At 37.0% G+C, this 25,000-nt stretch overlaps 2 protein-coding genes across 5 annotated transcripts in view; one reads left to right on the top strand and one right to left on the bottom strand.

Moving 5' to 3' along the window:
- The window catches only part of LOC144965738 (carbonic anhydrase 1-like), a 24,957-nt gene extending 21,329 nt beyond the window's left edge, over window positions 1-3,628 (bottom strand). The window contains exon 1 of one of the 4 annotated variants that reach the window (XM_078901379.1): window positions 3,447-3,628. The gene's annotated coding sequence lies outside the window, so the exon portion shown is untranslated. Of the gene's footprint in view, window positions 1-52; window positions 389-3,446 lie in introns of those variants that run through there. The other 3 variants (XM_078901380.1, XM_078901381.1, XM_078901382.1) reach the window with 3 other exon arrangements.
- Window positions 1-25,000, top strand: part of LOC144965737 (phosphatidylinositide phosphatase SAC2-like) — a 183,270-nt gene that overhangs the window by 148,784 nt on the left and 9,486 nt on the right. Inside the window, exons 10-15 of the mRNA XM_078901378.1 lie at window positions 14,875-15,067; window positions 17,190-17,267; window positions 18,074-18,194; window positions 18,892-19,020; window positions 20,221-20,291; window positions 23,152-23,385. Of these exons, the coding sequence (XP_078757504.1) occupies window positions 14,875-15,067; window positions 17,190-17,267; window positions 18,074-18,194; window positions 18,892-19,020; window positions 20,221-20,291; window positions 23,152-23,385 (826 nt within the window). The remainder of the gene's footprint in view (window positions 1-14,874; window positions 15,068-17,189; window positions 17,268-18,073; window positions 18,195-18,891; window positions 19,021-20,220; window positions 20,292-23,151; window positions 23,386-25,000) is intronic.

Raw genomic sequence — 25,000 nt, 5'->3', positions numbered from 1 at the left:
AATTGATTCATCTGTCAGCCTCAACCGGGACACTAATATGTTACATACACACCTTTTCAAATTGTCTTACACCAGTTCCTGCACTATAATTTGTCACTGTGTGGTAACCAGACAATTTACAACAATGCACTCAACGTTTATACACAGTTTATAGTTGTCATAAATAGTATAGGGCTAATGATAATAATAAACATGGAGAAATACACTACCGTATACTAACTAGTAAGTGCGATTTGTATGGTCTCCAGGTAGAATTTTATTAATTTGGTATCCACTCTGAGGTCAGTATACCGAGTAACTTTAAACCAGGCTGTTGTAATCTGTAATGTATAGCAGTCTACGATGCATATTGTTTCCCTACTAACGACCCTTATCAACGACCTCTACTGTCAGGTCATGTAGGTTGGTTGGGGCTGGTTGGAAGGAGGGACACATGAATTATGACATACTAAGATAACAGGAATAGAGTGAATTTCATACTTATCGTAACCGTCATTGTCAAAAATTGTGCGGACATGTGGTCTTGGGGTATGGCAATCGCTTTCGGATCGGAAGGTCCTGGGTTTGAGCCTCGCTCGGCGCATAGTTGAGTCCTTGGAAAAGGCTCTTTATTCACATTCTCTCACTGTACTCAGGTGTAAAATGATTACATGGCCGTTAACAGCGTTGTCTCTGTCGGAGAAAAAATTGTAAAATCGCCTGACAGGCGTCATGTCTTGTTCTCTATGTTACGTGTTGCTGTTACCAGGGACAGTGTGTGTAAAGCGCTTTGAGCTCGTTTAGTGGATAATGCGCTATAATATAAAAGCTCAAGTTAATATGAAAGCCTAAATGAAAGAAACAATATCGCAATTTTATTCGACTTAAATTTACTGCCTTGCTTTTATTTTGTTTATTCACATTAACCCTCTCATTACCAATCACAAGAAAATCGTCACATTCGGTTACGATGCAACCAACAATTAATTAGACTTTCTGGTTTGTTTTGTATGTGACACAAATTAAAGACAATGTATTTGCTGTAACTATAAAAACGTAACACAATGTTGAAGAGCTCATTTTGCTTCATTGTTTCATTCATCCTGTTTTGTTCATATATGGGAACCTGAAACGGCCACAGTATCAGTCTTCGTATAACAAATTGAAGCTTACAATTCAATATTTATTGTTATTTTTTCTAGAGAAAGAGACGTATTTAACATTTGGGTTATAAAACTCGTTCTTCAATTATCGATTGATCAAAATGACCCTCGTTTTGCCTTTTTTTTCAGTTTAAAACCTCTCAAACCCGGGACTTCACGGAGGTTTAAGAGTGTTTTTAACAAGATGTTAATCGATCAAAATTTGAAGAACGATTTTTATGTCCAAAATGTTGAATACGTATTTATTCCAGAGTACGACAGTAAAGTTTAGGATGTGTGTGTGTGTGTGTGTGTGTGTGTGTGTGTGTGTGTGTGTGCGTGAATGTGTTATTGGATGGGTGGATGTGGGTGTGGGGTTTTTTACGAGTATTGTAATAGTCACTTCGCTTATCTTGCAAAAATGACCTCCAACAGGTTTGGAAACTCTGAAGGCAGCCAATGGTATGCCCAAAAACTAGAGGTGCCTAAATGAGTCAATAAAATGGAGAGAAACTTCATCGTTCTCTCCAATGATATGCCTCGTGGAGGATTTTATTTCATTTGAATTATCAAGGATCGGTGACGGAAAAAAAACTGTACATAATATCTTTTGATTCCAGTTCATGAGAGAGTATTTATTTGTAAAATAGCAAAAATAAACACATAATAAATAAATTACTGTTTATTGCGGCTTTGTGGTCGAGTGGGATGACACTCGCTTTCGGAGCGGAAGGTCCTGGGTTCATGGTTGAGTCCTTGGAAAAGGCTCTTTACTCACATTCTCTCACCATACACATGTGTAAAATGAGTACCAGGCCGTAAACAGCGTTGTCTCTCTCGGAAATAAAAAATTTAATATCGCATAAGAGGCGTCTTGTCTCGTTCTATATGTTACGTGTTGCTGTTGGTGAGAGACCCTTAGTAATGCGTTTTGAGCACGTTAAGTGAATATTGCTCTATAATAAAGCTTAAAACAAAACAAACAATAAATAAAGCGTAAAAACGGCGTACCTTCCTTAGTCATGTATTCCAGACCTACCTACCTACTTGAACATTTAAAAACTAGGAGTTCTTAGAAGTTAAATAGAAATGCCCGTGAAATGGATTTTTTTGCTTTTTAATACAATAATATATGAATGAGCACTCATAATTTGTCAATAATAAGATTAGATTTCTTTTTGTTTGTTTTTTGTTTGTTTGTTTGTTTGTTTTATGTTATTTTGTAATTAGTTGGATTTTTTTTATTTTTTTTTTTTGTTTTTGTTTTGTTTTAGTTTTAATCTTTAATTGTCTTCGAAGGTTTTGTCTGTTTCCCCCTTATCTCCAAGAACATGAAATGTATAATGTGTAATATATTGTTACTTATGATAAAAGAATATTTAAGGAACACTTGGCCCATTTTAATTAAACCCCTAGTACTGATATGATACGATATGATATGATATGATATGTTATGATATGATATGATGAAAAATAGTTGTCGATTTAGTTGTTTTTTTAATCATGTCAATCTGACCAGGATTAAATAACCCTTCAAAATCCTAAAAGTTATCCAAAAAAGTAAACTCCGACTATGTTCACGAAATAAACCCTGCTAGTTATCAACATACAGGATATTTATATACGCACTCACACCGGGGAAGAGAGATAGATGGATAGAGAGAGAGAGGGAGGAAGAGAGAGAGAGAGAGAGAGAGAGAGAGAGAGAGAGGGAGAGGGAGAGAGAGATAGAGAGAGAGAGAGGGAGAGAGAGAGAGAGAGAGAGAGAGAGAGAGAGAGAGAGAACTCCATTCGATATCAAAATACGTTTAAAGTTTCATTTACTGTATATTGATGCATTACATTATTATTATAATGATATGTAACATATGTTTATTTTGTATACATTTGCATAAAATTGTTTTTAATTAGATTCCTTCGATTGTTTTTATTTTGTTGGTAAATTTTGTTTTATTTTTGGTTTGATTGATTGATTTTATTTTTTTTTTGTTTTTGTTATCGTTTTTGTCAACATGTTTAGTTTGTTTGTTTTGTTTTTGTTTTTTCATTATTTTTTTAATGTTTTGCTTTGTTTTATTTTTGTTGTCTTATTTTTTGTTTTTTATTTTTATTTTTTTTTTATTTTTTAGTCTGTTTTTGTTTCTTTTGTTTTCTTTTCATGTTTTTTTTTTTTTTTGTTGTTTTTAATATTTTTTTTTTTTAACATACCATTTAACCTGCTCATCTAAAGATGTCAAGAGGTCATACTACCAACAGTATGTTTCAGATGATTTAATCGGTCTAGCTAGAAGTTAATTAATGTACTACACAAACAAACAAACAAACCTTGAGTATAGTATAAAATCCTTCCAAGTTTTATAGATCCGTTGAAACGGTGCGATCAAAGTCAAATAAATGTGAAATGCTATGCTGTACCTAATTTGTGCAGACAGGCAAGCACAACTGTCCGCCTGGTTGCGTGACGTTTGTCAAATAAATGGAGGAAAGGGCGTTCAGATTTTAGATTCAAAAGCAAACATACACACACACACACACACACACACACACACACATACACACACAGAATTACACACACACACACACACACACACACACACACACACACACACGGCTTGCATGCATATTTACATACACAAACAAAACCTTTGTCTTTAGATGACGTTATGTTTTTTTGCTTTAACATTGCGTCACACCATGCCCAAGGCGCTAATGATGTTGTCGCGACGACAATAAACTAACTTAAGACATCTTCCACGGGCCTTAACACCTGATTGGAGGTAATTTAGACGACACAATAGACAGACCAAGACGGTGTCTATTGATGCCTTATGCATGTGACACCTTTAGGCTGCGCGGCTATGTGGTCTAGTGATGGTATGACACTCGCCTTCGGACCGAAAGCCCAGGGTTCGATCCCGCCGTGAGAGGCGAATAGTTGAGTCATTGTAAAAGGCGCTTTAACCATAATATGCTCTCATCGTGCGCATGTGTAAATTGAGTACATGGCCGTTAATAGCGTTTTCTCTGTATATATATATATATATATATATATATATATATATATATATATATAATACATATATATATATATATATATATATATATATATATATATATATATATATATATAACTAACTGTCTTGTCTGTCTTTGTATCCATCTGAAATGTAAAAGACTGTCATTACAATTTTCATTGCGTTTAAATCACTATGGCATATTCAGTGATCTTGGTTCTATTTACACACACTTCACTGTTGTTGATAAGACAATCGGATCAAAATTTACGTCAAAGCAGTCAGAGGAGAGGCAATGCTAATACATTACTTATCTTTCATTCACGTCACCTATTACCAGACCTGTCAACTTGAAAATATAAAAATTCGTAATTTGTAGAAGAAAAACAGACCGAAGGGCTAGAGCTCAGGTGGTCGCTGGTTCGGATAAGTAGAAGAAAAAAAAATGTAGTCGCTATAGTTAACTTTAAAAGTTAAGACTTTACTCTCGCAAGGATTAAATAACACTTCAAAATCCTTAATATTATGTAGTCTGGCGTCAACTTTTATTTTCAATAAGTTTTGATGACTTAGAGATGCTCATGAAGTTTGAAATTGGAGCCAAAAGTTCGTAACTCCACGAATATTTCGTAACAATAGGCAGGTCTGTTTATTTCCCACCTCCCCATGGCATTGTCCCTCTTTCTTCCTCTTCCTATCTTTCTCTCAGTCTCTAATTGCCAGTTTATACGCACATGCAGGCTATCCCATATAGAGTCCTCGTGACATGTTCAGTGTTGCTGTTGGCTAAGGATTCCTTGTAAAGGACTTTGGTCACGTTTAGTGGATATCGCGCTATATAAAAGCTCATCTTCAGAAATCGTTAAAAATTGATGGTCTTAAATAACAGAAGTCTAATCCATACAATATGTGGACGTCATGGTTCATGAGTATGGCCTTTGCTTCGTGCCCGAAAGGTCTCGAGTTCGACGATCGGCCGCGCTGAGTGTTCTTGAGCAAGTAACCCAGTCCTAGCTCACTTTGCGGCGCTGCATTGCGGCTGACGCCCGGGTTATTCCAACCTTTCCATGGATTACTCCCTAAAGACAAATTCCCCCTTGGGGATGAATTGTGCGGCTATGTGGTCTTGTGGTATGACACTCGCTTTCGGATCCGAAGGTCTTGGGTTCGAGCCTTGCTCGGCGCATAATTGAGTCCTTTGAAAAGGCTCTTTATTCACATTCTCTCACTGTACTCAGGTGTAAAATTAGTACATGGCCGTTGTCTATGTAGGAAAAAAACTCATAATATCACCTCACAGGCGTCATGTCTCGTTCTACATGTTACGTGTTGCTGTTGGCCCCTGTAAAGCGCCTTGAGCACGTTTAGTGAATATTGCGCTATATAAAAGCTCGAGGATTTTTTTTAATGAAGGGAATTATATTTCATTTTACTTTTTATATTTGATATGTTAAAGATTGGAGTCCAAGTAACTTTTGTCAAAACCTTTACAGCAATTTGGGTTATAAGACCTGCAAATAAGTACACGTTGGTTCAATTTAAACTACCTAAATTTCTTGTCAACCTAATGCCAATTTGCAACACATAAAAATTGTAAGATTACGAAAATTGAACTTCAGCCCCGTGTAATCTGCATAGGCCTCTTTTTTTTTTTTTAATGAACGATTCCTATCCAAACCCATTGCATGATTTCATGACAATGTTCGTACTAGTATAGAGAGGGTCATTGTGTACTGAAGATATGCCTAAAATTTGTTTGAACTGCTCTTAGTCCCTTGACCGCTAGCGTTGGTTAACTCACTCAATCCTAGAGATTTTTGCTACTTTTCATAATTGGAGAAAATGTATTAAAAATGAGCATGTACATAGATAGTTTTATTCAACTACCATTAACATGTAAAAACTAAAAACATTAGGTTTGATAATACGCCTATAATTTGTCTCAGAAAAAAATGTAATAAATAGACATGGGATAAAAGCAACACGGGTAAACTACGGATATTGTCGGTGTTAGGGTTGAGTGAGTTAATAAGAGCACACACAAAGCCTATGAGTTTTCAAAGGAGGTACATGTTTACCTCCGTTGTTTTGTTGGACACTTAACATTGTGATTACACGGTCATAATATTATCATTCGAGTTGTTAGTTTGAACGTCCATCAAAAATCGATCGATTTAAATGACCCTCATCTTGTTAAAAACTGTCAAACCTGGACTTCGCGACAACTCAACTTTCTTTTGATGTTTGCCGCCTTGTATTGTGACGTAGTTATTTGGTCAGTGTCAGGCTATGAGTTCACGAAGACTACACTCCGGTATGAACGCTATTTAGTTTGTTATCGCCTGCGTGCTAGGGAAATGATTTGAATAATAATATTTATTTAGCGTATCCGCGAGGGACTGTAAACCAGAGCTGTCGACTTGAAATTTCAGAAATTCTTAGTTTCCTAGGGGAAAAAAGAAAAGTCTCTGTATAAATAGCTTTACCAATTATAATTTGCCCTTAACATGATCCAAAAAAAGAAATACTCCAAAGTCTTAAATACAGGTTCTCTGGAATGGCACTTTCCTTTTCAATAAGATTTATTGAGTTAAAGACAGATGAGAAGCTCTCCAGACGGAGCCAAAAATTCGTAATACTACGAATTTTTCGTAGTACTAGGCAGGTGTGCTGTAAACGGGACTCGTATTGTCTGTTTACTCTTTGAGAATATTTGAGAAGAACACGGGCAAATATACGCACTCTTAGCAAAGCACGTTTAAAAAAAATTTGGCTTGATGTCTTTTACTTCAAATATCGATCGATTAAAATTGTTCTCAACTAACCAAAACGTCTCAAACATAAAACGTCAAAGATCACTCTGATTTGAGACGTCTTGACAAGCTGACGTCCGTTTTTATCCATCCATATTTGAAGTTAAAATTTTCTGGCCAATTTTGAAGAAAAAAAAGTGTAAAGTTAGAATACGGCAGACATGGGGCAAACCTGCCAACTTGAAAATTTTAAAACTCGGTAGTTTTTAGGAGATAAAAATTGTAGTCGCTATAGTTAACTTTACAGATCAACAAGTTGCCCTTACAATGATTAGATAACTCTTCAAAACCCTTTAAATTATGTCAGTCTGGTATCAGCTGTCATTTTCAATAAGTTTATATGACTTAGAAATGTTCCCAAACCTCTGAAATTCGAGCCAAAATTCCGTAATTCTACGAATTTTTCGTAGTATTAGGCAGGTCTGTTGGAGGTACAAAGTGGGTTAAGCTTATTTGTCCACATATCATTTAAGTGATAACTATTTTTGGGTCTTTTTTCGTGTTTATTAGAATATGATTGTTTTGGAGACTATATTATATATATGGGTTTATTATCATTATTGCAAAATGAAACTTTGGAAAATGTTTTGAGTAGATATGTTACCATGTTTGTAATATGAAAAATGGCTAATATTTTTGGATATTTTATCATATCTGTAGAATGTCATTTAGAAATAATATTATATTGTCATTTTTGTTTAATGAAAAATATATATTATTTTTGGGTTCATTACCAGCTGCTTGTATATGAAAAAGGAGTTTATTCACTCAATTAAAAAAAATATATTTTAAAATAAAAACCAGAAAAAAAAACAACAAAAAACAACCGAATATTCGACACCTACGTCCACATATTTGGTTATCAGACCTGCAAAATAAGCACTTACCTTTCAACTTGCAACAAAACAGATTTGGATCCATTGTTCAGCAACACAATGGAAAAAGTGGCACCCAATGGCCCCGACGCTTAACTCGCCCTTTAGTGATCCTGTAATACATTTCTATTTATGAAAAAAAAAATATGCTTGTTTGTATTGATGTATGTCTTTATATATATAGATGATTAGGTGGATGGATGGATACATGGATGGATGGATGAATGGATGGATGTATTTATGCATGTTTATATGTATGCACGTGTGTATGTATGTATGTATGTGTATGTATGTATGTATGTATGTATGTATGTATGTATGTATGTATGTATGTATGGATGGATGGATGGATGGATGGATGGATGGATGGATGGCTGGATAGATGTATGTATGTATGGATGGATGTTTTTATGGATGGATGGATGGAGGGAGGTTGGTAGGTAGGTATGTAAGTACGTACGTACGTACCTACATACATACCTACCTACCTACCTACCTACCTACCTACTTACCTACCTACCTACCTACCTACCTACCTCCCTCCGTACGTACGGTTTGTATCTATGTATGTATGTTTGTATGTATGTATGTGTGTATGTATGTATGTATGTATGTATGTATGTATGTATGTATGTATGTATGTATGTATGTATGTATGTATGTATGTATGCATGCATGTATGTATGTATGTATGCCATATGATCATGTCATATCTTGTCACCTTGTTTATTCAATGATAAAATGAATAAATCCCGTAAGATAAGATCAAATGTGACCCACCGTCTCAAAACGGTATTATGTCGGGATGAATCAGAACTCGAAAAGGAAACATGGGAATAAAATAATGAGAAATTCGAACTTGGAGGTTTGTGCAATGCCAGACCAGAAATTATATTTATACTCCACCTTAGCGAAGAGAAATTAACACAAAGTTTCATTTATGTTGATATCGACGTGTACTTTTTTGCAGGTCTGATAAACCGATTCCTTATGGGCTCATTGTTGTACAATGGAAATCTCAAAAGAATGACGCAAAATTTAATATTGTCCATTACAACAAGTTAAACTAGGCCCATGAATGAGTTCGGATGTCAGACCTGCATTTACGTCGGTAGCTATAGATTCACTTGGTTCATCCCTACATAATACCGTTTTGGCAAGATGGGTCACAAATAATAAAACTAATAAGATAGAATCACCGATGAATACACACATTTTAATGCATTGAATGATTTAGACAATACCTGCTGAGTTGTAAAGAAATCTTAAATTCTTAACATTTCATTAAAACAAAAAATAAAACAAACAAAAAAAAAAAAACGAACAAACCCCCCCCCCCCCCCCCCCCCCCAAGAACTTAGCTTTTATGTAGAGCAATATCCACTAAACCTGCTCAAAGCGCTTTAAAATGGTCCCTACAGCAACACGTATCATGTAGAACGACGCATAACGCCAGTTATACAATGTTGTTTTTTTAAAGAGACAACGCTGTTGACGTCCAAGTACTCATTTTCCACCTGAGTACGGTGAGTGAATGTGAGTAAAGAGCCTTTTCCAAGGACTCAACTATGCGCCTAGCGAGGCTCGAACCCAGGAACTTCCGATCCGAAAGCGAGTGCCATACCACAAAACCACATAGCCGTATTAAGATGTATAATAATATATTAAGTGTGTGGCTACGCACACTCTATTTGAACAATATTTCTATGAAAAATACAAAGGGCTAAATTCTTTTCAGCTTTTTACACCTCTAACTCAATAGATAAATTGTTATGCAAAGGAAGGTTTTATTGCTGTCTTCGGCTGTGTCATTGTAATTGATATAATTGATATTATCTCATTTATTATTCAAATCCGTGGACCTTATCATCCCATGCATAACCTTGATGCGTTTTCAATAAATGCACGCTGTATCGAATCGTATTGCTATAACTGACTACTTTAAATAGATAACGCAATGCACGACTTGTAAAGCTTTTAACGAAACATAAAAAATGATTAGATTGCGATATATGATAAATTTTAGGCTGCAAAGAATTTGTATCAATGCAAAGTATTAGGTAAGCGGCTGTGTGGTCTTGTGGTATAACACTCGCCTTTGAATAGGAAGTTCCTGGGTTCGAGTCCCGCTCGGAGCGATGCTTAGTTGAGTCCTTGTAAAAGATTCTTTCCTCACATTTTCTCACCGTACTTATGTGTCAAATAGGTACATGGTCCTTAACAGCGTTGTCTCTGTCAGACAAAAAAAAAATGTAATATTGTCTAACCGGCTTCATTTTTTTAACCCTAAATTTTAAGTGTTGCTGTTGGTTAGGGACCCTTTGTAAAGTACAATCAGCACGTAAAGTGGATATTGCTCTATAAAAACTGCTCAAATTTTTAAATTGTTTTTTTTTTTTTTAAATTTTTTTTTTACAACTGGGTTTTTGTCTTCTTCTTCTTCTTCCCTCCAATTTGTTTGTAAAACATTTTAACCTTGATTAACTATTAATTTTGTTTTTAGCTTTTCATATTCTGTTATCCTTTTATTTTAGGGGTCTCGATAAGTTTATTGTGAGAGCACTTGCTTTTCGCGCAAGGGGACAGGGATCCGATCCCGGTTTTCTAACCTCAGTGCCGGACAATGCAGAAAAAAAATAAAAATAAAAAAATATAAAAATAAATCACAAAAATCAGTCTTCTAAATGACAAATTAGCGAATTGGGGAGTTGCTACTTCTACCACCACCACCACCACCAACATTAATATTACTACTACTACTACTACTACTACTACTACTACTACTACTACTACTACTACTACTACTACTACTACTACTACTACTACTACTACAATAGAAAAGTGCCAGAAGACAATAGAGAATAAAAATTTTTCGCGGCGGTGGTGGGGTTTGAACCTGCGACCTTATTGGTACGACAACTCCGCCTGGCAGGTGAGAGCGTGGCTCTACCGTGTGAGCTATCCACGAACACCAAAAAATATTCGTTTCAAACTCAAAGTCATTACTAGATCCCTCTCTCACCTACTTCTTGAGACCGCCGATTCGTTCGTACACCACCATCGCGAATAATTTTGACCAGCAGTTAAGCTTAATAGCCAATATTCTCAACACAAACATATAACATAGAAACGATTGAGACATTGAGTATGCTCCGGTGTATGGGGTGAATTTTAATTCAGAAAAGTGAGTGGAGCAGGCACTTATGTTGGTAACAACAAGATCTGAAGTGAATAGAAAAGTGCCAGAAGACAATAGAGAATAAAAATTTTTCGCGGCGGTGGTGGGGTTTGAACCTGCGACCTTATTGGTACGACAACTCCGCCTGGCAGGTGAGAGCGTGGCTCTACCGTGTGAGCTATCCACGAACACCAAAAAATATTCGTTTCAAACTCAAAGTCATTACTAGATCCCTCTCTCACCTACTTCTTGAGACCGCCGATTCGTTCGTACACCACCATCGCGAATAATTTTGACCAGCAGTTAAGCTTAATAGCCAATATTCTCAACACAAACATATAACATAGAAACGATTGAGACATTGAGTATGCTCCGGTGTATGGGGTGAATTTTAATTCAGAAAAGTGAGTGGAGCAGGCACTTATGTTGGTAACAACAAGATCTGAAGTGAATAGAAAAGTGCCAGAAGACAATAGAGAATAAAAATTTTTCGCGGCGGTGGTGGGGTTTGAACCTGCGACCTTATTGGTACGACAACTCCGCCTGGCAGGTGAGAGCGTGGCTCTACCGTGTGAGCTATCCACGAACACCAAAAAATATTCGTTTCAAACTCAAAGTCATTACTAGATCCCTCTCTCACCTACTTCTTGAGACCGCCGATTCGTTCGTACACCACCATCGCGAATAATTTTGACCAGCAGTTAAGCTTAATAGCCAATATTCTCAACACAAACATATAACATAGAAACGATTGAGACATTGAGTATGCTCCGGTGTATGGGGTGAATTTTAATTCAGAAAAGTGAGTGGAGCAGGCACTTATGTTGGTAACAACAAGATCTGAAGTGAATAGAAAAGTGCCAGAAGACAATAGAGAATAAAAATTTTTCGCGGCGGTGGTGGGGTTTGAACCTGCGACCTTATTGGTACGACAACTCCGCCTGGCAGGTGAGAGCGTGGCTCTACCGTGTGAGCTATCCACGAACACCAAAAAATATTCGTTTCAAACTCAAAGTCATTACTAGATCCCTCTCTCACCTACTTCTTGAGACCGCCGATTCGTTCGTACACCACCATCGCGAATAATTTTGACCAGCAGTTAAGCTTAATAGCCAATATTCTCAACACAAACATATAACATAGAAACGATTGAGACATTGAGTATGCTCCGGTGTATGGGGTGAATTTTAATTCAGAAAAGTGAGTGGAGCAGGCACTTATGTTGGTAACAACAAGATCTGAAGTGAATAGAAAAGTGCCAGAAGACAATAGAGAATAAAAATTTTTCGCGGCGGTGGTGGGGTTTGAACCTGCGACCTTATTGGTACGACAACTCCGCCTGGCAGGTGAGAGCGTGGCTCTACCGTGTGAGCTATCCACGAACACCAAAAAATATTCGTTTCAAACTCAAAGTCATTACTAGATCCCTCTCTCACCTACTTCTTGAGACCGCCGATTCGTTCGTACACCACCATCGCGAATAATTTTGACCAGCAGTTAAGCTTAATAGCCAATATTCTCAACACAAACATATAACATAGAAACGATTGAGACATTGAGTATGCTCCGGTGTATGGGGTGAATTTTAATTCAGAAAAGTGAGTGGAGCAGGCACTTATGTTGGTAACAACAAGATCTGAAGTGAATAGAAAAGTGCCAGAAGACAATAGAGAATAAAAATTTTTCGCGGCGGTGGTGGGGTTTGAACCTGCGACCTTATTGGTACGACAACTCCGCCTGGCAGGTGAGAGCGTGGCTCTACCGTGTGAGCTATCCACGAACACCAAAAAATATTCGTTTCAAACTCAAAGTCATTACTAGATCCCTCTCTCACCTACTTCTTGAGACCGCCGATTCGTTCGTACACCACCATCGCGAATAATTTTGACCAGCAGTTAAGCTTAATAGCCAATATTCTCAACACAAACATATAACATAGAAACGATTGAGACATTGAGTATGCTCGTGCCTGCTCCACTCACTTTTCTGAATTAAAATTCACCCCATACACCGGAGCATACTCAATGTCTCAATCGTTTCTATGTTATATGTTTGTGTTGAGAATATTGGCTATTAAGCTTAACTGCTGGTCAAAATTATTCGCGATGGTGGTGTACGAACGAATCGGCGGTCTCAAGAAGTAGGTGAGAGAGGGATCTAGTAATGACTTTGAGTTTGAAACGAATATTTTTTGGTGTTCGTGGATAGCTCACACGGTAGAGCCACGCTCTCACCTGCCAGGCGGAGTTGTCGTACCAATAAGGTCGCAGGTTCAAACCCCACCACCGCCGCGAAAAATTTTTATTCTCTATTGTCTTCTGGCACTTTTCTATTCACTTCAGATCTTGTTGTTACCAACATAAGTGCCTGCTCCACTCACTTTTCTGAATTAAAATTCACCCCATACACCGGAGCATACTCAATGTCTCAATCGTTTCTATGTTATATGTTTGTGTTGAGAATATTGGCTATTAAGCTTAACTGCTGGTCAAAATTATTCGCGATGGTGGTGTACGAACGAATCGGCGGTCTCAAGAAGTAGGTGAGAGAGGGATCTAGTAATGACTTTGAGTTTGAAACGAATATTTTTTGGTGTTCGTGGATAGCTCACACGGTAGAGCCACGCTCTCACCTGCCAGGCGGAGTTGTCGTACCAATAAGGTCGCAGGTTCAAACCCCACCACCGCCGCGAAAAAAATTTTTATTCTCTATTGTCTTCTGGCACTTTTCTATTCACTTCAGATCTTGTTGTTACCAACATAAGTGCCTGCTCCACTCACTTTTCTGAATTAAAATTCACCCCATACACCGGAGCATACTCAATGTCTCAATCGTTTCTATGTTATATGTTTGTGTTGAGAATATTGGCTATTAAGCTTAACTGCTGGTCAAAATTATTCGCGATGGTGGTGTACGAACGAATCGGCGGTCTCAAGAAGTAGGTGAGAGAGGGATCTAGTAATGACTTTGAGTTTGAAACGAATATTTTTTGGTGTTCGTGGATAGCTCACACGGTAGAGCCACGCTCTCACCTGCCAGGCGGAGTTGTCGTACCAATAAGGTCGCAGGTTCAAACCCCACCACCGCCGCGAAAAATTTTTATTCTCTATTGTCTTCTGGCACTTTTCTATTCACTTCAGATCTTGTTGTTACCAACATAAGTGCCTGCTCCACTCACTTTTCTGAATTAAAATTCACCCCATACACCGGAGCATACTCAATGTCTCAATCGTTTCTATGTTATATGTTTGTGTTGAGAATATTGGCTATTAAGCTTAACTGCTGGTCAAAATTATTCGCGATGGTGGTGTACGAACGAATCGGCGGTCTCAAGAAGTAGGTGAGAGAGGGATCTAGTAATGACTTTGAGTTTGAAACGAATATTTTTTGGTGTTCGTGGATAGCTCACACGGTAGAGCCACGCTCTCACCTGCCAGGCGGAGTTGTCGTACCAATAAGGTCGCAGGTTCAAACCCCACCACCGCCGCGAAAAAAAAAAATTTTTATTCTCTATTGTCTTCTGGCACTTTTCTATTCACTTCAGATCTTGTTGTTACCAACATAAGTGCCTGCTCCACTCACTTTTCTGAATTACTACTACAATACTACTACTACTACAACTACTACTACCACCACCAACACCACCACTACTACTACCACTTCTACTACTGCTACTACTACTACTACTACTACTACTACTACTACTACTACTACTACTACTACTACTACTACTGCTGCTGCTGCTGCTGCTACTACTACTACTACCACTACTCAAGCTCCTTTGTTTCCACTCTTCCTCATCCTCCTTAATATCCTCTTCGTCTATATTTCATTATAAATTATCTCATATTAAATTTACCTCTCTTCACCCAGACGAAGAAGCGAGTCATGAAGCATTCACCAAGCACTTCGAGGAACAGCTACAGCTTTTCAACAAGATTACCATCATCACCTTGGCCGAGCTTGCGGGGAAGGAGCAAGTGTTGGGGGATGCTTACCTGTTGCACGTACTCAAATACAATTCTCCGGAAGTAACATACGTCACGTTTGACTTCCACGAGTATTGGTGAGCACTTAATTAAGTAATTATTGTGTATAAAAAAATATGATGAATTAAGAAAATAATAATTTAAAAAATAAAATTCCCTTTATTCATCCCATCGGGGAAATTTGCCTCTATGATCTATTCCAAGTGGAATAACCCAGGCGTCAGCCGCAGTGCTGGACTAGGGGTCCGTAGTAGTAGTAGTAGTAGTAGTAGTAGTAGTAGTAGTAGTAGCAGTAGTAGTAGTAGTAGTAGTAGCAGTAGTAGTAGCAGTAGTAGTAGTAGTAGTAGTAGTAGTAGTAGTAGTAGCAGTAGCAGTAGCAGTAGTAGTAGTAGTAGTAGTAGTAGTAGCAAGACCTTCATGCTGGAAGATTGTGTTTTTCTACGTATTTTGTGTTAATTGGTAAAGTATAGAATAAATAAAGATCTGAACAAATGTGTATGAAAGGTGCCAGACAAAAGCAAGAAAGAAAAATAGAAGAAGAAAAAACGTCTCCAAGAGTCAGTCTACCTCGCCTGGGGATCGAACACCAGACCTTCTGATTACCGGTAAGACTCGCTACTATTACAATGTAATCAGAAGGTCTGAGATTCGATCCCCAGGCGAGGTAGACGGATTTTTTTGCAATGTTTTTTTTTTTCTTGTAATTTTCTTTATTGCTTTGGTACCTTTCATACACACTTGTACAGATCTTTATCTTACACCGATGCCTGCTCCTTCATTTCTTAATTTTATATAAAATAAATAGAATAGACGGTATTCTGTTCTTTTCATAAAAATTTCAAATGTTAATACAGATTAACATTCCAATCCAATCCAATCCAAACTTTTGCAGCTTTCAGTACTACACCTTAGACCAGAGCATTAACTTTTCTTTCTTTGGGAGAGGCGCTTCAAACACATTACACGTCACGACTCAGGTGTAGATATATGTTATGCTGTGTGCTGGTGCTCATTAAACTTAAGAATTCTAGTAGGAAAAAAATGAAATGGAAATTTGGTTCCTTACTTATTGAGGAAAGGTCATTGAACACGGTAAAACCTTGAAAATGCATTTTACAGATACCCATGCATTTAATTTGTTTTATTTTATTTATCAAAATCACCCTATAGCTCAGTCGGTTGAGCACTTCCTTAACAAGAAAAGGGACAGAGATCGATCCCGAGTGAGGTCGAGATTTTTTAATTTTTTTTTTTGGACCGCTGTGTCCACACAGCAGTGATTGGGCAAAGATCCGAAAAAGTGTGAAGAACATATGAGTAGCTGACTTTCAAAACGTACTAAGTCCCATTGTCATCATTCAAAGAAAACCGCATTTTAAAAAATGTCATTTATATAGTATAGTGATTTAAAGAGGAAATACTTGTCTTGTTTGCCCCATACAACATACAATACCCTGAGTGTTTTGAAACTCCAAATGTTCTCTGGTGATTCTATGGAGTCCAAAAGATGGCTTGAGATTGTTAACTCATTTTCTATCCGGATGTGACTTAGGATGTTTTGAAAGTCAGCTACTCATATGCATTAAAATCGTCCCAACTATCGGCATCCTATGGTATTTATAATGGTACCACGCGTGACCGATAATCAGGAGATATGAGGTTCAATCTCCAATCGATGCAGGCCGATCTTTTGGGATGTGATTTTGCTTTCTCTCCTTCTGCTTTCCCTGGCCACTTTTTCATCCATACTTTTTCAGATCTTTATCAGTTTCTTCTCCCTAATTTGTCACGATGATTTGTTAGATAGGTCTGGCGGAAAGCACTTTGCCATAGACTAACGTCCTAATAAAAAGGGTAGCAAGCAATTGCTATTGTCCGTTTCACGCTACTTGGTTAGGAACAGGGATACATTCCGAATCCATATACCTAATGGCTGTGAAAGATCAAAATCACTCGACCAGGGACAACGTAACGTAAAACAAGTAAAGGACAAATTGAATACAAATAAATCATAATGATAATAAAATATAATGTATGCATTCTTACAGATAGATAATAAATGAATGATTCTAAACGGTTGGGAATATTAAGAATTATAATTCTATCTGTTAAATGAACCATTAATTATTTTGACATTTACCTTTTATTTAATCGTATCTTTATTTATAATAAACATTGTTCTGTTGTTGTTTTTTTCAGTCGTGGTATGCGCTTTGAAAACGTCTCGATCCTAACAGAAGGGATAAAAGATATTATCAAGGACATGCGTTATTGCTGGTAAGCTGAATTATGACATGATGAAAGAAAACGAAGAAAAACTTGAGCTTTTATATTGCGCAATATTTACTCAATGTTTCTCAAAGAGCCTTACAAGGGTCCCCAGAAAACAGTATAATTTAGCATGTGGGACGACATATGACGCCTGTTTGACGATATTACAATTAGTTTCCGATCGAGACAACGCTGTTACCCTCCAGGTACTCATTTTACACCTGAGTGCGGTGAGTCTAAGCAAGGGGGAGAACTTCCGTAGTTTCGCAGCACTTTTGGTATATTACTTAATCTTTTAGCCATTATGGACTTTCAATTAGCTGCAACGTCCAATAAATATTCTATTTAAGATAAGTTTCATTTTTGATAAGTGGTGTGCTTTTTTTCTAACTTCAAAAACAATTTGCTGAGTCGGTTTTCGTTTACGACTCCAGCCGACGCCATTATCACATATTGTATATTTCCCCATCAGTTTCGATGTTGCAACCGATGGCAAACATGTTTCATCAAGTTATAGTATTTTAGTTATGGTTGATAGACCCAAAAAATCCCCTCGTTAGGCGTGATGTGAAACCACGGAAGTCCTTATTCCTAGGCAAAGTCCCAGGTTTGAGAGTTTTGGCCAAGATGAGGGTCATTTAAATTGATCGATATTTGAAGAACGAGCCAATTTTTTTTGAATGCGAGTTTTTTTTTTCCAGAGAACGACTGTTAACTGGTTAATCATCCAGTTCATTCCATCGTAATACCTTTATTTAGAGACGATTTGTCTCATATGTTTATGATGGTCCATTATACAATGCCTTCCCCAGGGTGGACAACAAAGGTGTGATATGTGAACAGCGAGGCGTGTTGAGGGTGAATTGCGTGGACTGTCTGGATAGGACTAATGTGGTGATGACTGCTGTGGCAAGAATCGTTATGGAGACTCAGGTAAACAGTGCTCTCCTTGCCCTGATTACTGATTTAGTATTTGGTTGTTTTGTGTATGTATGGGTTGCTGTTTTGTGTGTGTATGTGTGTGTGTGTGGGTGGGGGGGGGGGAATTGTGTGTGTGTGTGGGGGGGGGGGATTGTGTGTGTGTGTGTTTGTGTTGTTTGTTTTGTTTGGAAGGGGTTGGGGCGGGGCGGTGGTTTGGGTTTTTTTATTTGGGGGGAGGGGGTTGGTTGGATCTTTTAAATTGGGGGGGGGGGGGGGGGGGGGGAGGAGCTGTTTTGAGTTTTTGTTGTTTTTGTTTCGTTGTTTGTTGTTTTTTTCTTTGTTGTTGTTAGTTGTTTTTTTTTTGTTGTTGTGTATATGTGTGTGTGTGTGTGTTTGTGTGTGTGTGTGTTGGGAAGGGGGGGGGGGTCCTTTACGTCCACATGGCCTTGTGAGACAGAGTTTATACCAGAATTTGAATAAAGAGCCCTTTCCAATGCGTCATCTGTGCGCCGCTCAGAGTTGTTCTTTTCCATCCGAAAACGAGTGTCATACCACAAGACTACAACTACACAACTGCATTGAAAATCGCATTGGGCATGATTGAATTATAGAAGTGTGGGAAATGTATTTTGATTTTAAATCTTATTGTGAGCTCTTTGTATCTTGTTCAAAAATATTGCTTTATTTTCTTTCTTTTTTTCACCAATAGTTTCGAAAACTGGGCCTACTTCCACCAGAGGAGACGCTCCCCAAAAGTTGTCGTCTGACGTATCAACAAATCTGGGCCAATCACGGAGACGCCATTAGCAGGCAATATGCCGGTACTGCTGCTCTCAAGGTATGTTATTTATATCCTTAGTAAAATAAAGATGGTTGAAAGGGATTCATATGATAATATGATCTTTTTTTCATATAAATGCTTATAAGTAAGCGACGTCGTCGAGCGGTTAAGGCATTGTACTATGACTCGAAATGTCCCCGGTTGAGCCCCGTTTCGGACAATTACGTTTGTTTTGTTTTTTTGTTGTTTTGTTTTTTTTTTGTTTGTTTTTGTATTTTTGTTTTGTTCGTGTGTGTGTTTTTTTTTTTTTTTTTTGGGGGGGGGGGGGGGGGGTTTTGTTGTTTTTTTTGTTTGTTTGTTTGTTTGTTGATTTTTTGTTATTATATTTTTATTTATTTATCTTTGTTCGAGCAAGATTATTAACCCCCAATTCGCTCTCTTTGAACAACAAGGACATCAGACGTTTGTTTGGTGGATTATCTATATTTTTGCATCAGAACTCGTTCCCAATTCGCGTTCCCAATGTCGTACATACAGCAGTGTAGGGAATTTGTTCGAAATAGGGTAGAGAAATCATGACGTCACACCTTCTATACTCTTCCGATTCCAAAACCATTGGAAATGAGTGTGTAACCCTTCAAGAGACTAATAATGAACGGGTTACATGTTGAATCATAAGGTGGCATAACTATTTTAATAGCAGGATATATTAACTCACTCAATCCTAGAGATTTTTGCTACTTTTCAAAATTGGACAAAAATGTATTAAAAATGAGCATGTACCTTGGCCAAGGCATGGACATATATAGTTTTATTCAACTACCATTAACATGCACAAACTAAAAACATTATCTTTGATACTACGCCTATGATTTGTCTCAGAAAAAAAATGTAATAAATAGACATGGAGTAAAGGTAACCCGAGTAAACTACGGATATAGTCGGTTATAGGGTTGAGTGAGTTAATAAAGGCATGTTCTTTGGATTACGGGACGTAAAAGAGCGAAGACGGATGGTCTTTATTGACAACCAGCATATTATTATATTTAGACTAGAAAATAAGATGCCAGCGCTTTGAAACCCGAAGATCAATTACACAAGGTATGTGTCCGGTATTCGTGAAGCGTGGTATTACACTTCTAATGATATTGGAACCAGTTGGTTTTTTTTTCATCAAACTGTTGTTCCCTATTACAAACACACGAGTCCAAAAGTCTTTTATCATTTTATTCATTGCTATTTTTATTTTCATGGCAGGGTGATTATACCCGGACTGGTGAGAGAAAATTTTCTGGACTTATGAAAGACGGGATGAACTCAGCAAATAGGTAGGTTTCTATGTACCAAAGTTATATATATATATATATATATATATATATATATATATATATATATATATATATATATATATATATATATATATATATATTATTATTATTATTATTATTATTATTTAAAATATTTACCACAATGTTTGGGGCAGTCTACATCAATGTTTCAGGCTTAATTTGCCATCTTCAGGACTGAGTTGTTTTGTTGACTGTTGTTGTTTTTTGAAGTGGTTCCGGTTTGAAGTTAATTAAGAGGAATTTGCGCCGATGGGGACACTTTCCGTAGATCTCACTTTTCATGTTGAGTGTGGCTTCATGAGGTTGTTTGATTATAGTATATTTTTCTTCCAGGCATAAGCTACCGTCGAACGAACCCATTGTTACGTCGAAATCATTGTGTCGCTTTGTCCACGGTGTGTTGTCGTAGTATAGTGTGCTGTGCTTGCGACACAATGATTTCGACGTAACAATGGGTTCGTTCGACGGTGCTGAAACATGCGAACTGGTCGGACTCTACATCCTGTCACAACTACAACATACACACACATACATCGGCCTCTATAGAGATGACGGACTCGCTATAACCAACAGACGACCAAGAGCGAACGAAAACATCAAAAAACAAATCTGTAAAATATTCCAAAACAACAATTTGAAAATCACGATAGAAGCAAACAAAAAAACAGTTGACTTCCTCGACATCACATTCGACATAAAATCCAATTCATTCCAACCGTTCAGAAAACCAAACACCACCATTAGCTACATTAATAAAAACAGCAACCACCCCCGTCCCGTCATTGAAAACATACCAAAAAACATAGCACTGAGGGTGAGCAAACTTTCGGAAAACAGAGAGATATTCAACGTCGCAGCCACCCCCTACAAAGAAGCACTCACAAAAAGTGGATACAACACACCATTTGTATACACAGACGCCTCCCTCTCATGTAAACCCCAACACACAAGTGAAGAACGTAAAACAAGAAAACGACACATAACTTGGTTCAACCCACCTTTCGACATAAACGTCAGCACAAACATAGGACAGCAGTTCCTGAAGTTAATTGATACACACTTTCCAAAAAACCACAAGCTACATAAAATTATCAACAGGAATACCATAAAAATAAGTTACTCGTGTATGCGCAACATAGAACAAATAATTTCAAGCCACAACAAAAAAATATTAATAAACCACCGACAAGAGCAAAACCCACCCACTAGAAAATGCAACTGCAGAAATAAAGAACATTGCCCGCTAAACAAACAATGCTTAGAATCAAGTTTAATTTACCAAGCCACAGTCACAGAAACTAAAACCAACAAGCAAGAAAAATATGTAGGACTAACAGAAAATAATTTCAAAACAAGATACAACCTCCACACCTCAACATTTAGAAACACTAACAAAAAAACATCCACAAAACTCAGCGAACATATTTGGAAATTAAAAGACAACAAAATAGACCACAACATTTCATGGAAAATTTTATCTAAAGCAACAGGATACACACCAACATCAAAACAATGTAGCTTATGCCTGGAAGAAAAAATATACTATAATCAAACAACCTCATGAAGCCACACTCAACATGAAAAGTGAGATCTACGGAAAGTGTCCCCATCGGCGCAAATTCCTCTTAATTAACTTCAAACCGGAACCACTTCAAAAAACAACAACAGTCAACAAAACAACTCAGTCCTGAAGATGGCAAATTAAGCCTGAAACATTGATGTAGACTGCCCCAAACATTGTGGTAAATATTTTAAATAATAATTCGCTCCATTACTACATGTCGAGCACTTTTCGTACCATATTTGTATCAAACACGATTCAATATATATATGTGTGTGTGTGTGTGTGTGTGTTGTGTGTGTGTGTGTGTGTGATTCATTTTGTTGAGATGCTATTAAGATTGACGTTGTGAATTAAATCAACATTGTTTTAGTCACGAAAGTCACAAAAACGCCCTCATCATCATAAACATTTTCGTCATGATTGTCGTCGTCATCATCATCATCATCATCATCATCATCATCATCATCATCATCATCATCATCATCATCATCATCATCATCATAATCGCCGTCGTCGTCATCATTATCATTTTTATCATTGTCATCATCATCATCGTCATGGTCATCACCATCATCACTATCACAAATAATTACCTGAATTATTATTTTAAGTCGATGCTCAAAAACCCCGAAAATCTGCCATATTTGAAACGTCCTTTTCATAAACTTGGTTCTCTCATTCTGTAAGGAAAAAAAGTGTAAGAAGAGACTTTGCGAGTATTGAAACTTGTTACTAAGGCTGTGCTTAAAGGTCGTTTTTTTGTCACGTTCGCACAAGGAAAAGTAAACAAAAAATCGGTTTCACCTGTTTCTATCAGTTGAATACGGTAAACTGAACTAAAAACTGACGTTCTAGCTCCAATACAATAGCAGAAATACTTTCTCAAAGGTTCAAAAAAGTGTGGACAGAGAATCAACTTTGTTCACACTTTTTCGACCCTTTAAAAAGCTATAACTACTATAATTTTTACTAGATCATCAGTTTTTGGTTGTATCTTTCATTATTTAACGTAGAAACTGATGAAAGCGATTTTTTTCCTTAGTATTTATTCCAAATAATTTAGTATTGGAGTATTGTTTAAGACGAACGTCACAAAAACTGGCCTGTTGGCACATCCAATTTGCGGCATTGCACTGCGGCTGACGCCTGGGTTATTTCAGTCTTCCCTTGGAATAGACCCTAGAGACAAATTTCCCCTATGGGATTAATAAACGGAATTTTTAAAAAATTATTTTTTTTAAAATTTATTTATCCTCTACTTCCGACTTCATCCAGATATTACCTGAGATTCCGAGACGCCCATCGCCAAGCTGCCATAGATCTGACCCTTGGCCAGCCCATCTCCGAGGCGCTGCTGGTTCCCTCAGTTGACGGGGATGAGGTGGACGGCAATGAGTTGGCCGAGAAGGTTGAGAACGTCAAGATGCTGTTAGAAGACTCTAAGAGGATGCTGATTGTGGAGCCCGAACAATGCCTGGGTGGATGGGCCCTCATCAATGCAGACCCACAGTCAGTTTGTTTTTGTTATATTTTTTGTTCTTTTCTTTTTACAATAATATGTATAATAAAGCTTGAAAGTTGGGTCTGACTGTTTTTTTCAAAACAGCTCTATATATGTGGTCATTTATATATTTATGATTTTGTTTTATTACCATCATCATCATCACCATCATCATCATCATCATCATCATCATCATCATCATCATCATCATCATCATCATCATCATCATCGTCATCAGCATCATATCATCGTCACCATCATTTTCACAGTCATCATTATCACCATCATCATGATCATCATCATATCATCATCATCATCATCATCATCATCATCATCATCATCATCATCATCGTCATTCCTCCCGTCATTTGTCTGGTACAGACGCAATGACTCCATCACAATCAAGAGAACTGTAACAATGATATGACTCAGGCTTCAAAGTCGGGAGGATAAACGATTAAGCATTCTGAATCGCACCGAGCATGGTTAATTTTTCAAAATACGGATGTTTAACTCCCTCCTTATCGACCGTTTTCCAGATTTTCCATTATCACACATCATAAAATTGAATTTTAAAACTCTTAACTCAATGGAAATTAGAACATGCTGTACCTACATATTTTTGTATAATTCTTATAACTATAACAAAAATATTCTTCAAACTTTGTTACATACAAAAGAAATCTAAATGAGAAAAAATTCGGTTGCGTCGTTAAAATGTGACGATTTTCCTACAGTTGGTAAGGAAAGGGTTAAGAATCAAGGTTTTGTAATTCATACCTCCTGTATGGAAGGAACCTTTATAACACTATCATTACTGGCATAATTGGCCACATAAGGATTTTGATACTTCGTCAAAAGTTATAACCCATGATTCAGAGCATTGTTTGGATGTCTGGGGCATGTTTTATTGGTTTGTTTTGTTGGGTTTGTTTTTTTTTACTCATTACCTATTTCACGAGTGATGTAAATGTTGCTGCTCGAAGCTCGAAGAAATAAATAACAATGTGAATTTAAACACAAAGCCACTACCACATTATCTCATTTGTCTGTAGTGTTTCATTCATCCTGTTTTGTTGATAAAGAGGAAACCCGAAACGTCCATTTTATCTATTTTCGTATTTTAAATTGAAGCTTACATTCAATTTCACATTGTTATTTATCTGAGAGTGATGACAAGTGAACATACGTTTGTTACTTTTTAAGCAGACATTTCATTCGAAACTAAAAAATTAAAAGAATGTTGACGGTATAGTGGGAAGAGAGAATGCTGTAATAGTAATACGGTTTTGCCGTGTTTGGTTATGTATCTGTGTTATTTAGTTTCCTTTTAACACTAATTTTCCTACGCCTTGCACGCGGTACAGTTTAGTTAGTTAATCGCGTTTCCCTTTACACTACTCTCTCTCTCTCTCTCTCTCTCTCTCTCTCTCTCTCTCTCTCTCTCTCTCTATATATATATATATATATATATATATATATATATATATATATATATATGTATATATATATATATATATATATATATATATATATATATATATATAAATATATATTATATATATATTTATTTATGTATCTATCTATCTCTCACTCTTTCTCTCTCTCTCTCTCTCTATCTCC

This window comes from Berghia stephanieae, chromosome 2 (genome assembly GCF_034508935.2).
Source record: "Berghia stephanieae isolate SIO BIC M18660-M18661 chromosome 2, UCSD_Bste_1.3, whole genome shotgun sequence".
NCBI classification, from domain to species: Eukaryota; Metazoa; Mollusca; class Gastropoda; order Nudibranchia; family Aeolidiidae; genus Berghia; species Berghia stephanieae.
This window is presented reverse-complemented; position numbering and strand designations above follow the sequence as displayed.